This window comes from Chrysemys picta, chromosome 6 (assembly GCF_011386835.1).
Source record: "Chrysemys picta bellii isolate R12L10 chromosome 6, ASM1138683v2, whole genome shotgun sequence".
In the NCBI taxonomy this organism is placed as follows: domain Eukaryota; kingdom Metazoa; phylum Chordata; order Testudines; family Emydidae; genus Chrysemys; species Chrysemys picta.
Window position 1 is genome coordinate 125,845,591 of NC_088796.1, and position 14,869 is coordinate 125,860,459.

The 14,869-nt window shown below is 40.3% G+C and overlaps 1 protein-coding gene across 2 annotated transcripts in view; it reads right to left on the bottom strand.

The window, feature by feature from the left end:
- The window catches only part of DGKQ (diacylglycerol kinase theta), a 133,589-nt gene that overhangs the window by 29,201 nt on the left and 89,519 nt on the right, over positions 1 to 14,869 (bottom strand). For both annotated transcript variants that reach the window (XM_065549786.1, XM_065549785.1), the window contains 4 exons: positions 13,027 to 13,088; positions 12,568 to 12,718; positions 11,458 to 11,496; positions 9,494 to 9,609 (listed from right to left, as the gene is read on the bottom strand). In XM_065549786.1, the coding sequence (XP_065405858.1) occupies positions 9,494 to 9,609; positions 11,458 to 11,496; positions 12,568 to 12,718; positions 13,027 to 13,088 (368 nt within the window). The remainder of the gene's footprint in view (positions 1 to 9,493; positions 9,610 to 11,457; positions 11,497 to 12,567; positions 12,719 to 13,026; positions 13,089 to 14,869) is intronic.

The following is a 14,869-nucleotide window of genomic DNA, read 5'->3' on the forward strand; positions in this document are numbered from 1 at the left end:
CGGCCCTCGGGCCAATGAACTAGCCCTCATGTGGCCCTCGTGGTCATTTGAGTTTCCGACCCCTGTTCTAAACCTACTGGTTATGTCCGTGTGTGCTTAAATCTAATAAACTTCAGTGTTAGATAGAGCACGCTGACTTGCATGAGTCTTATCAGCCGGAATTGCTGTATTCCCACTGATTTATTCCTGACAGTGCCTGGAGTGAATAGTGAAGTTGCCCCTGTTGGGGGTTCTGAAAACCCCAGGTAACAGTACCAAATAGCAATCCAGGAAAACAGGGGGGGCATGACGCATGCCACTAAAATCTACCCTTCTGATTCTGACCCTTGAAAACCTGAATAGTCACAACCAAAAAGGTCCAGTGATCCTGATCCCCACAAAAGCCAAGTGCCATCGCACAAGCTATCAAATCACTACTGCGAACAGAATTGAATAATAAACATTGGGGAAGTTTTAAATGAGCCCTGATCTGCCTCTCTCGGACTTTGTCACTACCTCTGCAGCTAACCACTGAAAGGAAGGGTGGAGTAGCTGGGGCCACATCTCTCTTATAACCTCAGCCTCAAGTATTCAGTGCTGTGAGCGTGCTGTCATGTCACCTCATCTGGCACTACTTTCACCAGAGCTCCCAAAGCTCAGAGGGGCGGGGCTGGGGATCCTTCCAGAAGCCACCTCGAAAGAAGAATAGTTCACTGCATTGTGGGCGTTGAACACAGTAGGTGGTTTCTAGGATAAGGTAAACATACTGCACAGAAGCAGCACATAGGGCTTCACTGGAAGTCAGAATTAGGCAAGGAACAGATGCCAGAAATACGGTATTGGAAAGGTTTTAAACCAGTTTTCAAATGATTGGATAAACATCGGAAAACACCAAGCTACCTGTCTTTTCATTTCATTCAGCCAGGCATTACAGAAGAATAACTTCCAGAGAGATACAAAGATGGCACACAAAGAAAAGCTGCGTCTTCATTTCTCTCTCAGGCATTTTCAACTGAGAGTTTCCAAACCGAAACGTTGGCGGTGGCCCCTTATTCATGGTCATTTGCATTCACCAACGGGACAGCATTCAGAGAACAGCAGTTTGGCATGAGGCTGGAAGGAACGATTTATGAGGAAAGATGAAAAGAACTAAAATATCAGTAGTTTGGCTAAGCAGTGATTAAGGGGATCATGACAACAGACTACAAATATTTGAAGAGTATCTACACCTAGGAAGGGGAGGAACTAGTGCCTACATAATATGGGGATCATTCCCCACACATAGTTACAAGGGAGTGTAACCAAGAGTAACGAGATAAAACCAACATATGGAAGACGTAAGCTGAATATGAGGAAATACTTCCTGACACAGAGAGATGTTTGCCAAGATTTTCACAAGTGAATAATGACTTTGAGTGTCCCAATTTTGGGGTTCCTAACTTGAGATATCTTATAGGTGCTGGTTTTCAGAAAGGACGGAGCGCCTGCCCACTGAAAATCAGGCCTTTTAAGATGTCTTAAATCACTTATTATGAAAATGTTTGTCTTTAGTCTATTAGTCTCCAAAGAGCCCCTTTCACTTGGGACTTGTAAAAGTAGAATGGAAACACTGGAAACACCACTGCAGGTCAAAATCCTGCACTAGCAGGGAGAGCGCTTTTCTACCTACAGCGTGTAAGGTTCTAGTGGGTAATAAGAGAAAACAGCCAATTTGAGCTGTAATAATTTGAGAGTTTATGCTACAAATATGCAAATGAAGACAATTTAGGCTGTCAAAGTTTAAAGACAGATACAAGACTTAGGAGTCTGGGAGCGTTATCCAGCTGCTCATCTGGGGCAGCAAATGACAGAATTACTTCTCTTCATCCCAGAAGTCATGTATGACAATACTATTGGGCACATTGTGAAACTTGGTTAGCTTTGAATGAAAGCTGAGCAGACCGGGCAAGGTTCCCACTTCATATAACAACTATGATGCTGACTAAGAAATGCTTTGAGGGGGAAAAGAGAAGAGATGTCAAAGGATTATATGAATGAATATACAGGAATTTGTCATATCTTATCAATACTACAGCTAAGGGTTTGGGAAGGATGCATCATCTAAGCTTCATTTTCAGCCATTTAAAACAAGGAGTAATGGTCTCAAGTTGCAGTGGGGGAGGTCTAGGTTGGATATTAGGAAACACTATTTCACTAGGAGGGTGGTGAAGCACTGGAATGGGTTACCTAGGGAGGTGGTGGAATCTCCTTCCTTAGAGGTTTTTTAAGGTCAGGCTTGACAAAGCCCTGGCAGGGATGATTTAGTTGGGATTAGGTTCTGCTTTGAGCAGGGGGTTGGACTAGATGACCTCCTGAGGTCCCTTCCAACTCTGATATTCTATGATTCTATGAAAAGTTTCTCCACAAGACTTTTGTTTTTGGGGGGTGGGGGGAGGGGCTCTGATAGTTCTCATGTTTGGTCTCAAGCCCAGAAAAATTAAAAAAATAATCTTCAAAATGTATTTCGCTGCTTGACTTATCCAAATGTGAGGGGAAAGCTTTGTCAAGTGTTAAAAGGATATTTCAGACACTTTCTCTGCTTTATAGCTGAAAACTTTTAAACGCTGCAAACTAGGCCAGTACCTCATCTTGAATGAGGATGAGAACTTTTGCTTTTAAATTTTCTTCTCAAGAAATCTGGTTTTAAAATATATTGTGGACATTTAAAAACAGCATAGGAAGCATGTATTTTCTCTTATTTTCCTTAATTTTAGAGAGCAACACAGAATTTGGTTTTAAATGTGCTCATTCAAACATTTACTGAAAGCCTGATTTAAAGTCCACGAACAGGTGCCTTACCACTGATTGCTATGAGCTTCGGATCAGGTCCTACATGCTTAATCAAAAACACGTTTACAGTTTGGAAAGGACCTTGCGATCTTGCTGAAGCAAATATGATACAATCAAACTTTTCTTTAATGTTTCTACTTATACACAAAGTGCTTTAGTATAAACAGGAAAATCAATAGTACAATACATTAAATAAGAAGACAATGATAAAAATACATATATTTGTGCATGATGGGGTGAAAAATTCTGCGTCACAGGAAGTTGCAGGGATAGCGGTTGTACTATAAAAAGGAATTACCAGTGGTAGTATGATAGCTAGAGAGTGAATTCTTTTTTCAGTTGTCCTACCACCTCTGGATGCATGTGTACCTTGCTCAAGAGGATTCCTCATTACCACAGGTAATTCTTTATTAGATACTAATTTGGAGTTCAATTCTACAGAAATGCTTAAATAGCAGAACCCTGTAAGGGAAGAAACTTTAAGTGTGTTCGGCCTAATGCTTAATTTGTTCTTAATCCTACAATCTGCAGAAAAGTTAAACAGGACAATGCCAAACTCCTATTGGTAAGAGACAAAGCAGCTTCAATTAGAAGATTGTTCTCCTTTGCATGGGGATTAAATAGTTCTGTGCAAACTGGTTACCCTGGTCAGTATTTGGAAGCATAGCTTCACCGGGTTCTAAGAGGTACATGTCTCCTTTTGTTATTGGTGCACGTGACTGTGTACTGGTCACCCTGGCATTGCAGAATTTTTTTAATCCCTTAGTGAAGGCCAAATGGGAAAATATGCATTACGGTTTGTTACTTCGTAGAATGGAATATGTGACTCACACAGTCTTGTGTAGGATGTTTTTTTTCTTTATCCCGACTTTGGTATGATGCTTGAAAAGTGAAATTTGCAGAGCGGTTTCGCGTTGGCTGGTTTTTAGTCAGAAATGTATTCCTTATCCCCCCAAAGATAGCTGGAGGGGCGTGACTTACATGCTGTGGCAGTCACTACAGGTTGTTTTATTTGACAGGATTAGTAGGCCGTAGTTTTGTGCTCTGACAGATTTGTTATTCATTCTAATCCCATTTCTGCTGAATATCGGGCATAGCCGTGTCTGGTGGTGGCCGAATGGAATGCCTAACAGCAAATGAATACAAAGTGTTCTGTGCTGCAAACTTTATCCAGGAGATGCAGACCAGAAAACTCAGCTCTGCAATCAAAGTAGGCATTTTCATATGTATTCTCTGCAGCAGCTGCGTGAGAAAGGTACTTAGGATTCCCCGAGTTTGGATCCCCATATTCCTGGGTCCAGGTAAGAGGGGTCATCTTAGCATATTGTACTTAACAGGTCGGTAACACCTGACAAGAGGCTGCGTAGAGGTTTGTGTATATTTTTGTAATGTTGCAATGGGATGGGGAGGCTAGAATGGACTTGCTGCAATAATTTTGCTATGAGGGGCATTATTACTGCCTCTGCTCGCCAGGAGGCCAAATTCTGCTGGTGAACACATTTGTCTGAACACTTACTGCGATTTATGACTCAGCACAATATTTTTAGGCCAAACTGGCTCCTATACATATTATTTCCTTGCCTACGGTCACACTTCAGCCACGATTCCTTATCCCCTCTCTACATTTGTTTTTAAAGAGTTATTTGTCCACACAACAACATTATATTCAACTAGTTTAAGATTTTAGTTTGCATGCAGGTCCAGCAAGTCAGGGTTCAGGTATCCATGGCACAAGGGAAAATAATTCCATTTAAAGCGACCGCAACTGAATTTGATATTTGTTCATTATCCTTATTATTAAGATGTATACTTCAGTAATACCTACTGAGCCCCATCAGGAGTGGGGCCCAAGCACTGTACGAACATAAGATGGTACTGCCCCAAGTGCCCTGTAAAAACCTGGTCTTGAGATGTATTTCTGATGTCTTCTCAGTTGCTCAGTATTTACTGGAGAGATTAACTACAGACATAGAAATTGATAAACTTTCCCAGTATGTAGACCAAAATAAACTGCTAATCAAACATCGGTTTGCCTGGTTGCTGACCAGCAATTCTCTCATCTATCTGCCATCTCTACTCTTCACTCAGAAGAGAACACTAGATGTAATGGGATACAAGCGCTCCATTGCTAAACATTTGAAAGGCTGCTATAAAAAAGATGGTGAAAAATTGTTCGCTCTTGCCACAGAGGGCAGGACAAGAAGCAATGGGTTCAAACTACAGCACAGCAGATTTAGATGAAATCTCAGGAAAAACTTCTGAACTGTAAGAACAGTAGGAGTGTGGAACAAACTGCCTAGGGAGGTTGTGGAAGTTCCTTTACTGCAGGTTTTCAAGAGACGACTTAATAGCTATCTGTCCTGGATGGTTTAGACCAGAGGTCCCCAATCTATGGGGAGCAGGCAGGAATGTTCGGGGGGTGCAGCTGAAGCCTGGGCCAGTCCCCACAGGGGCGGGGAGGGAGCGCCACCCAACTCTGCTCCTGGCCCTGCGCCCCGAGTCCTGGCCCTGCCCAAGAGCCGGCTGCTGGCCTGGGGCACCGGCTGCTGACTTCAGCCCCTGGTAGAAGCTCTGCTCCCGCCCCCTCCTCCAGCTATGACCCCAGCCTCAGCCCCCTTACCCTTGTCCGCATTGCCTCTCCCTTCCAGAGCCTTGGCCCCGCTCCCAGCCATGGGGCGGGGGGAGAGGCATGGACAGGGGTAAGGGGCGGGGTGACGTAAAAAGTTTGGGGACCACTGGTTGAGACACAACAAATCCTCCATCTTGGCAGGGGGTTGGATTGGATGACCCTTGCGGTCCATTCTAACCCTATGATTCTAGGCGGGCATTGTATGCAGTACAAGAAAATGTTGTTCTGCAACATGCTGTACTGTTGTTCATGCGTTAATTAAAGAACAAAATATTTTATTTTACTTAAATATTCTGAAATAAACTTTATTTAACAAAATCCCTAAGTCAAATATAGTGAGGTGGCAAGGACACAACATACAAAGGTAGGCCAATCCTACCGGTCTGTCTGTGTGAGAAGCAATGAAAACCATTCTAATGAATGTTGTATTTAAACTATTTTTAATCAAGATAAACCAGGGAAAAATATATCTCAGACAAACTTTCATGAAAAGCTCACAAGAGCTGTGAGTTTAGACGGGGCCTTATTTTTAAAAGGCATCTCAAATGGGGTAAATGAATAGTTTTGCTTTTATAATATGCAAAGAATAAATCTGAGAGGAGACACCAAGTTTTACTGTTTACTTTTGTGCCAAATGAGAACTAGCCTTCAAGATTAGAGACGTTGCAGCTTTTTTTATTATTAAGTTACAACTTTACAAAAACGGCTCACGTCTTTTAGGTCAAAATTGAAAATGTGACAGTTTCTCGTTTCGAACCACGCATTCCCTTTCTGGGACTAAATTTTGCTCCATTCTCATTTTAATCAGTCAGTTCTTCCCACTCCCGCAACAGTGACAGAGGAAAAACAAATACAATATTGTTTGGTACAGTACTAAATATTTCCCACAGCTGTGTGCAGGGCTAAAAGATCACATACAATTATAAAAAAAGAACAAATCTTACTTGAAGTTCTTGATAGTTTACTCTAGGTAAACAATGAGCAACGTAAGCTACTTTCCACGTTAGATGGCTTGAAACTCTCAATGTTAACTACTAAAGTAAGTTTCATTTTAGAGATTACTAAGCAGAAGCAATCCCTTTTCTATCATTTCAGAATTTATTGTAAATCTTCCTACCTATCAGAAGTGCAGCCTGATAGTGCCAATGAGCCCAGGGTTTCTAGATATAACTTGCATTTTAGGATAAGCATCAGGATCTATATTCCTGACTTCAGAGGGCTCAGCGCTATTCTATATAATGTCAGGAACCCTGAGACACAGCGAGCCTAGCCAGGTAAACGTTTCAGAGTACAGTCATAGAATCATAGAATGTCTGAGGGACCTCAGGAGGTCATCTAGTCCAACCCCCTGCTCAAAGCAGGACCAATCCCCAGACAGATTTTTGCCCCCAATCCCTAAATGGCCCCCTCAAGGATTGAACTCACAACCCTCGGCTTAGCAGGCCACTGCTCAAACCACAGAGCTATCCCTCCTGCCCATATACACTGCCCAGCACTTACCTATTTAACCTGTGAAGGCCAATAACCAAAAAATGACCAACTTTGTTTTTATCCCTTTTGAGACCAATGTAGATTTAGAACACAAGCAAATTGATTTTTCTCTAGAAAAATACCCAGTAATTTCATGGGACATATTGCTCATGTAAGGAATATTGGATGGGGCTTGCAAAGATTTTTTTGGGGGGGAGGGGGGGGGGGGGGGAATTGGAAAGTTTCAAACAAATGCTCTTTCAGATTGTCATTAGTTTCATGCCTACACAAAGTTTCCCTTCATAGAGCTTTTTGAAGGCACGCATTTTTGAGAAAAAATGGTCTAAGACGACTCATTCTAATAACTTCTCTTCTATAGAAGTGGAGGACTTCAGATTTGTAGGTGGTTAAAGCACTGTTCCTTTTTAATAACTACACAATACTCTTTATAGACTTACACAAAGTCATTTGTGACTTATGCTCTGTTTCATAACTGCTGTCACATTATCTACATTATTTCAAAAGCAACTTTAAACAAAGATTCTTTTATTTTAAGCCATTGTTTGCATTACCCTCATAGAAACACATATTTTTTCCTATTAATTTTGTATAATTTGGCAAACATTGATTTTTTTCTGTAATTCTAAAGAAGCTTGAAACGAACATCATCATTTTATTTAGCTGCGGTGCTGAGGATGTCAACACATCTCTGGAAAGAGGATATGTTATATCATTTGTATGCCCTCTGATGGCTCTGCAGAAAATGATCACACCACATTTTTTTAATCTAGGTCCGACATCTACTATGCTGTTCTAAAATAATCTCGCTGTACTGCTTTCCCCCCACCTAACCCCAATAGCTCGTTAGAATCTGAAAACTATTACAAGTTAAAAACATTGTTAGGAATATGTATTTGGCGGCACAAAGAGGATGACATGCTGTCCTTTTCAAGTCAATTGATATTTTCTGAGATGACTTGCAATTTGGAGCAGAAAAGTTATTGGTCAATCAGTACCAAATAAAGCACTTCCGTAGAGTCACAGATTTTAAGACCAGAAAGGACCTTTAGGATCATCTATTCTGACCTCCTTCACAACACAGGCCAGGGAATTTCACCAAATGATTCCTGCACCTAGCCCACAACTTCTGCTTGAGCTACAGTATGTCTTTTAGAAAGACAACCAATCCTCTTCTAAAGTCTTCAAGTGATGAAGAATTCACCACAGCACTTCATTAAGAGTATTTCACTGAAGTTTATTGAATTATGGATATTAAACGGTAACCAAGTAAATGACATATGTCATAAGCTTTACCACAGAACTCTCACTTTGCCTGGGTTAAAAAGCACAGCATTGAGTTAACTCTCTTCCATTTCTCTTTCAGGCAGGGCCCTTTAAAAAACCTCTCCAGAGCCCATCCTAAGTACCAGTCAGGGTTGTCACAAAACAGCACACGATGCACTTTCCTCTCAGGGAAAGCGTCTAGCCTTCTGCATTGCCAGCCTCTCATGCCTGGCAAGGGAAGAGCAAAGAAACAGACTCTCTGCAAGGTGACATATTTCAGTGGCTTTGAAGAAAGATAGCAGCTTCAGCTTAACCTACTTTTTGTGCTGTTTACTGGAATGCTAGAGAGGTCAGCTAACGTCTATAGATTAAATTATAGTTGAAATATTTGTTGACGTCATTAGTTCTAGATATAAAAAAGAAGGTGATTTCACCTGCAACCGGAGCTCAGAATGAACTCTGCACGTTTACAGCATGGCCAGGCTGCGCCGTCAGCCATCCCATGAGTAAGAACACGTAGCGGTCACTCGAAGAAGGAACAAAGCGTATGTCTACAATGCAATTAGACCCCCGCGGCTGGCCAGTGCCAGCAGACCCAGGCTCATGGAGCTTCGGCTAATGGGTTGTTTAATTGCGGTGTAGATGTTTGGGCTTCGGCTCTGGGACCCCCGCACCACACAGTGTCCTAGAGCCCAGGCTTACCCTAAGATTCCTTGGCCCTCCTGTTCCTCCCTCAGGAGGAAGAGGGTGACAAGACTGGGAGGCAGCCCAACAATACAGTATACAGGGTTCAAGTTGGTAAATGTGCATGTGCACTCCCACCCCTCTCCCAAACAAGGGAATTCAGCCACTCAAAGGGGAGATCACCCAAGAGTGGGTGGGGCTATCCCAGAACTATTCAGGAACCAAGTTTAAACACTAAAGTAACTTCAATGTAGATGCTACAGCAAACTGTTATTAAAAGTAAAGGGATTCCATCAAATTTTAGTGATAGTGGAAAGAATTTAGGGAAAAGAATTAAAATTGCTCTTCGCTCCTTTATAGCTTTGTAACTAAACTCACATCACCGTTCAGCACTTCATGATCAGTATCAACGGAACAAGCAGCCATTCATACACAGATGTACATCAGGGACATACAATACAGGCTCTTTCTCTATTCTTTATCCGAATGTTTACAAAAGCTCAATTTCAGTCTATTTTTGCCCACCCGTCCCTTCAAATACCAAACAATTTTCACTCCACTCTCTCTCAAAAGAGTGTCTGACTTTTTCTTACACAGGATGTAACCTAAAGATCTTACCAGAACTTCAGGAATCACAGCAGCAGTAAGTTGTTTGTCATTGACCGTTGTATCTTTAGCTACCATATATATTCTTTCAGCTTCAGAAAAACAAGACATTTCAAGTACAACAGCACCTGTAACAAATGCATTTAAGTGATTCTTTAGTTGCAAATAAACTAGCTTACTATGAAGTTAAGATAAGGAAAAACAGATTACCAGGAAAGAAAATAGTTTTATGGTACTTAAGAAAATATAAGAAAGTCATCCGCTGCAATAAACTGGTTGCCAAGAATGCAAAGTCCTATTTGTAGTTAATTCAAAAATCCATCAACACAGAAAAGAAAGGAAAAACCAAACCAAGCCACCTGGGAACATTGTTGAGAAAGATCCACTCACTAGTGCTGGGCAAAACTGACGGGTTGTTACAAAAATTAGAGTGGTCAGAGAAAGAATACAAAAGGAGCTTAGATATCTGAGCAGGTTGGGAAAAAATCCATCTAGTACGAAAACAAATCCAGGCAAAAGAAATCAGCTGTTTAGTGTGAACGAAATATTGGAACCAATAATGCCAAACAAAACGAGGAAGGACGATGGCTAACAGGTTAGCTATGAGCTTGCCAAACAGTATCGTGGCTAAAAGAAAAAGAAAAAAATTCTATGGAATTTTGGCTGCTTCTTAAGAGCCATCATACCATGGTCCAGGAAGGTCTGACTCCCACCTAGAGCTTCCCACCCCATTGAGAGAGTCTCGGAAATAGAAAAATATTCAGGAACTGAACAAACTTCAAACAGCCATAAAAATGATGACATGGATTAATTCATGAGCAGAGATCTCTGTAAAACACCTACATGTAAACTGGATTTAAAACAAACTATGGGTAAGAGGAGGATCATAATCTACAATTATTTTCCATGCTGCAAATACAAAAAAGGGACAGGAGTTGTTCAAAAACATCCCAGGGGGTTCCAATGGTCTTTATGAGGGAAAACATCCGTGTTTCCCAGCCCCACAGGGGTATAACTGGTACCTTGGCAGTAAACATGGGCTTTTGGGTATGGATTAGTGGAATGCAACTGGGCAAAGGAGTATCTAAACAGGATATCAGGCACATTTTCTGAAGATTATTCCACAGTATTGTAGGCCTTTAACCTCCCAAATTAAGTCACTGACGCCCCACTACTGCAGTCATTTGAAATTGAGACTGGACAATGCATTTGAAAATAAGCTTTTATGAATCATTATTTGGTGGCAGATGGATAAAAGCTAAAGGAAGTCTTTTCTGTTCCATGGTTGAGGATACTAAGAATACAGATGCGTAGCTGTCAGGTTGCAGTACTCCGGATGCTAAATGTTCTAGTGGTTTTGGAGGTGTTTCTTACTTCCCCGATTTCCTTCACCCCAGGATGAAATAAACCTCATTCTTTAACACCAGTAGCAAAGCAACATCTCAAAGAAAACGTGTGTGTCCAGTGGAAGAGTATCTAACAAACTAAAGTAAGAATTTTCCAAAGATAACAGATTAGCCTCATCCTCTCCAGTGGACTTATTAAAACCAAAATGCTGGATCTGTGAAACACAGAGCTTGAAATTCCATTTTTTTTAAGTTTAACAACAGAAACAAATTCCAATATCTTATTTTTTAAAAGAACAAAATGAGAAGAGGATGTATGGTATTGCCTGCAACAACTGACTCTCTTAGCTGCTTGAAATTAACATTCCAAACTCACTTTTAACAGAGAAAACGTCATCACATTCATACAAAGCATGAAGCCACCTTATAAAAAACAAAGTTCTAATAAAATGTATTGTGGCTTATATAAATATGCTACGATGTTTTACATCTGATTTTTAAAGACTTTTTCTTTAGATGATAAGATCTCTAATATATTCTTTTATGTTTGAGCTTTTAGCATGTGACTGAATTTCTGAAGTTGGTATGTTTTTACAATACTGAACTCAGTTTAAAATGTTAGAGGCTTACCTTGCACTGAGTAAACATGACTCAAAGAAAGCAGATTTGCTGCAAAGATTAAAAGAGAATGTACTTCAGACTTCGGGTAGACGAACAGTACATTTTAAAAGCACTGATTTCAAATCAAAAACTTTTTAAAATCGCAAAAAACAGATAGCATCCCCAATTAACACTTTCCCTCTTCCAAAGTCACCTTAAAAGTTGGTGGTTGTTTTTCAAACTTTGTATAAGTAAAAAACAACTTCCCCCTGGTGTTTAACTTTGAAAAGTAAAAGCTATATGAAAAGATAAATTTGTTTACTGTAGAAAGGTACAAAGTGAATTTTCAGTAGTGTAGATAGAATATATTCGCTGTAATAAAGACAAAATTATTAAATGTACTCCCCCCTTTTCACTTCTGAATTAAATTGTGTTGCCATAATTTGAACTAATATAGCACACAAGCCATATGACAGGTAGCGTTAAGGTATCTGTTAACGTCACTCAATTTACCTTCTTAAAGGAAGTTAAATCCCAGGTACTGTTCTTGGGGAACGATTAATATAATCTTACATATTCGTTGATAAAAAACTGACTTTCAGCTGGTTACTTTTAAAGAGAATGCACTCATTTAGAAATTACCTGTGTCGTTTAAACAGAAAGTAATAATACTTTTAGAAAAACACCTAAAAAGGTCAGTGTAACCAAATATATATATAAAGGCAACCCAAGTGCCTTACTGACCATCCTCTGAACAAAAAGCAAGCTGTCACATACTGACAGTTCTGTATAAGAAATAAAAATGTATGTTAAGATAAATACAGCCCTGGGCAGATACAAAATTTGTATCCGCATCAGATTTGCAAAAATGACCCACGGATATAAAGTGGATATCCACAGATTTGCAGAGCTCTGAAGGTAAAAGCAGAGGGAAAATGTCACTATTTCAGATAAAACGTAACAAGAAAAAAAAAATAGTGATTTTTGCAAGACAACATTTGCCAACAAAGGAGTCACAAATATACATAAGCAAAATTTAAAGAGAAGGAACACAATTTTACTATAGCATGTTATTCTATACATAGGAATAGACAGTGAAATCAAGTCCTTGCAGTCCAAAGATAACACTATTTGACTTACTTTTGATAGCTAAGTCATCCTTGAGGATGTTAGTGTATTCTTCAGCAGAGAGCTGAGGTGGCAAGCCACCCACAAACAAATTTACCCGCACAACAGATTTATTATTTTCTACAATGTAAAATCTTGTCTGATTCATCTGACGTATTGAAGTCTAGAAAAAAGAAATCAACTAGTCATACAACAACACGTTATATAGCAGGGGAAAACACACAATGTCATAAAAAAAAAAATCGACGTAGCTCTGAAGCAATGCCACTCGCTACCAGAACTTTGTGCTCGGAAAGAATTACAAATTACAAAAACTTCGCTCCAAAACCTGACTGTTCTGTTTAGGAGCTTACATAGAAGCTGCAGCTTCTTAGTTTAATGAAAATTAAAATTACCCAGAAATTGAGAAAAAAATGACCCCCAACTGATCAGAAAGCACAAACCAGATTGATTATTTCTTTACTTGTTTACCTTTCTTATGTCCCTAAGTCTGCTCAGGATCATCTCCTGGTCATCCAGCACCATTCGCTGAACTAGAGAAAGAAAAGCAACGATAGTGTTTTTCTTTAAAAAGTCTGAATTATGACATAACTCAAATGAAAGCAAAAGCAAATAAAAATGACTGTTTTAGGGAAATTAATGCCTTGACCTACGTTTTACCACTTTCTTTAATATTAAACACAAGTAGAAATATGAACCCACAAGCTACATGCCATATTCAGCAGCAAAACTCTGAGGAGGATTTAAATTGCACTTCCGTTAATTTGCACAAAGCTTTTAAGTACCCCCACCCTTTATTTATTCATATATATATATATTAAGGATAACAACATTTTGCAGCTAATCACAACCAAACAATACTCTGGTAACAAACTAATTACTGTATTTGAAAGCAGATGATTGGGAAAAACATGACTCATCCTGACAGATAAAAAAAGAAAACACTAACCACAACATTTTAATACATTACCATTGTGGCAAACAGATGCACGGTTTCTGCATGACCCTAAACAATAGCCCTTTCGCTCTACTGTTGCAAAACCAAATCATCAGCCAAAGGAACGTACAAAACATAAACCCCATTCCCAGGGCGCTGTGAGGAAATAATTTGATGAAGTCTTTGATTTATGATTACATAATTCATGATTATAAAGAAAACAAGGGAAAGTTACAATCATATGTTAAAACTCTACCCAAGTATTTCTATGGCCTCCATCCCAAGAGTATTCGAGTGCTTCATACGCTTTAATTTATCCTGCCACTGTACAGATTGGGAACTGGAATACAGAGAGAGTGAAACACCTTGGGCAAGTCACTTAGGGTCCATCTCCCTGAAAATAAAAGGGGTGTTTCGAACTTGGGTTTGCTAACTCCTGTAATACAGCAGTGAAGACACAGCACCTCTGCTTTTTACTCAGGTTAGCAGCACGAGCTCAACTCCAAGCTCCCCTAGGGTATGTCTATGCAGCAAAAGCGACGCATGGTACTAGCCTCTCCGAGCTAGCTAGTGCAACTAGCAAGAGCAGTGAAGACAGTGCATCGTGGGCTTCAACTCAGGCTAGTGACCCAAATGCATAGCCAGGGTCCATGCCAGACCGGTAGTACTTGCACTGAAGCCAGCACAGGGCTGTCTTCACTACTACTGCTACCCATACGAGCTGGATTCACGCTCGCTTGGGTAGGCTAGGCCGTGCGCAGCTCTGTAGACCTAACCCTAGAGGCTTTAACTTGAGCTGCTAACCTGAATGCTATGTCTTCACTGCTACTTTAACCCACAGTAAGAACACCTTTCTTGGCAGTGTAGACACATCCTTAGCTCCTGGCTCAACCACAGAGTTCCCGCAGGACTGGGCTGAACCCAGATCAGGAGTCCCAGTCTAGCCTCTTCACCACCAGGCCGTCCCTCCAACCAGAGCAACACAGCCGCTATAGGGACCCGAGCATCCGGCCCTACGTGTCCCTGAACTCAAATTCTTGGTTTATTCATGGAATAGATATAGCCAAACAGCAGCACCGAAAAGCTTCTTTGCACCGGCCTGTGTGTGATCTGCTTTAATAGCAAAGTTATTGACCCCAATTAAGTAACAGCTGCCTTCAAAGGGCATCTCCCAAAAAACCAGTCCTTTTCACCAGTAGGTAAGTATGCATCAGAAAATTAGACAGCTGGGTGACATTTCTCATGCAAATAATTTTTTCCACTGAAAAAATGCAGATTGGCGTCAACCAAAACAATTAACAAATTCAGGTCAATGTCAGCAAATTGTTTCGGTCAAATAAAAATTGTAAGTAACTTCAAAAGAGTTTGTTTCAGCAT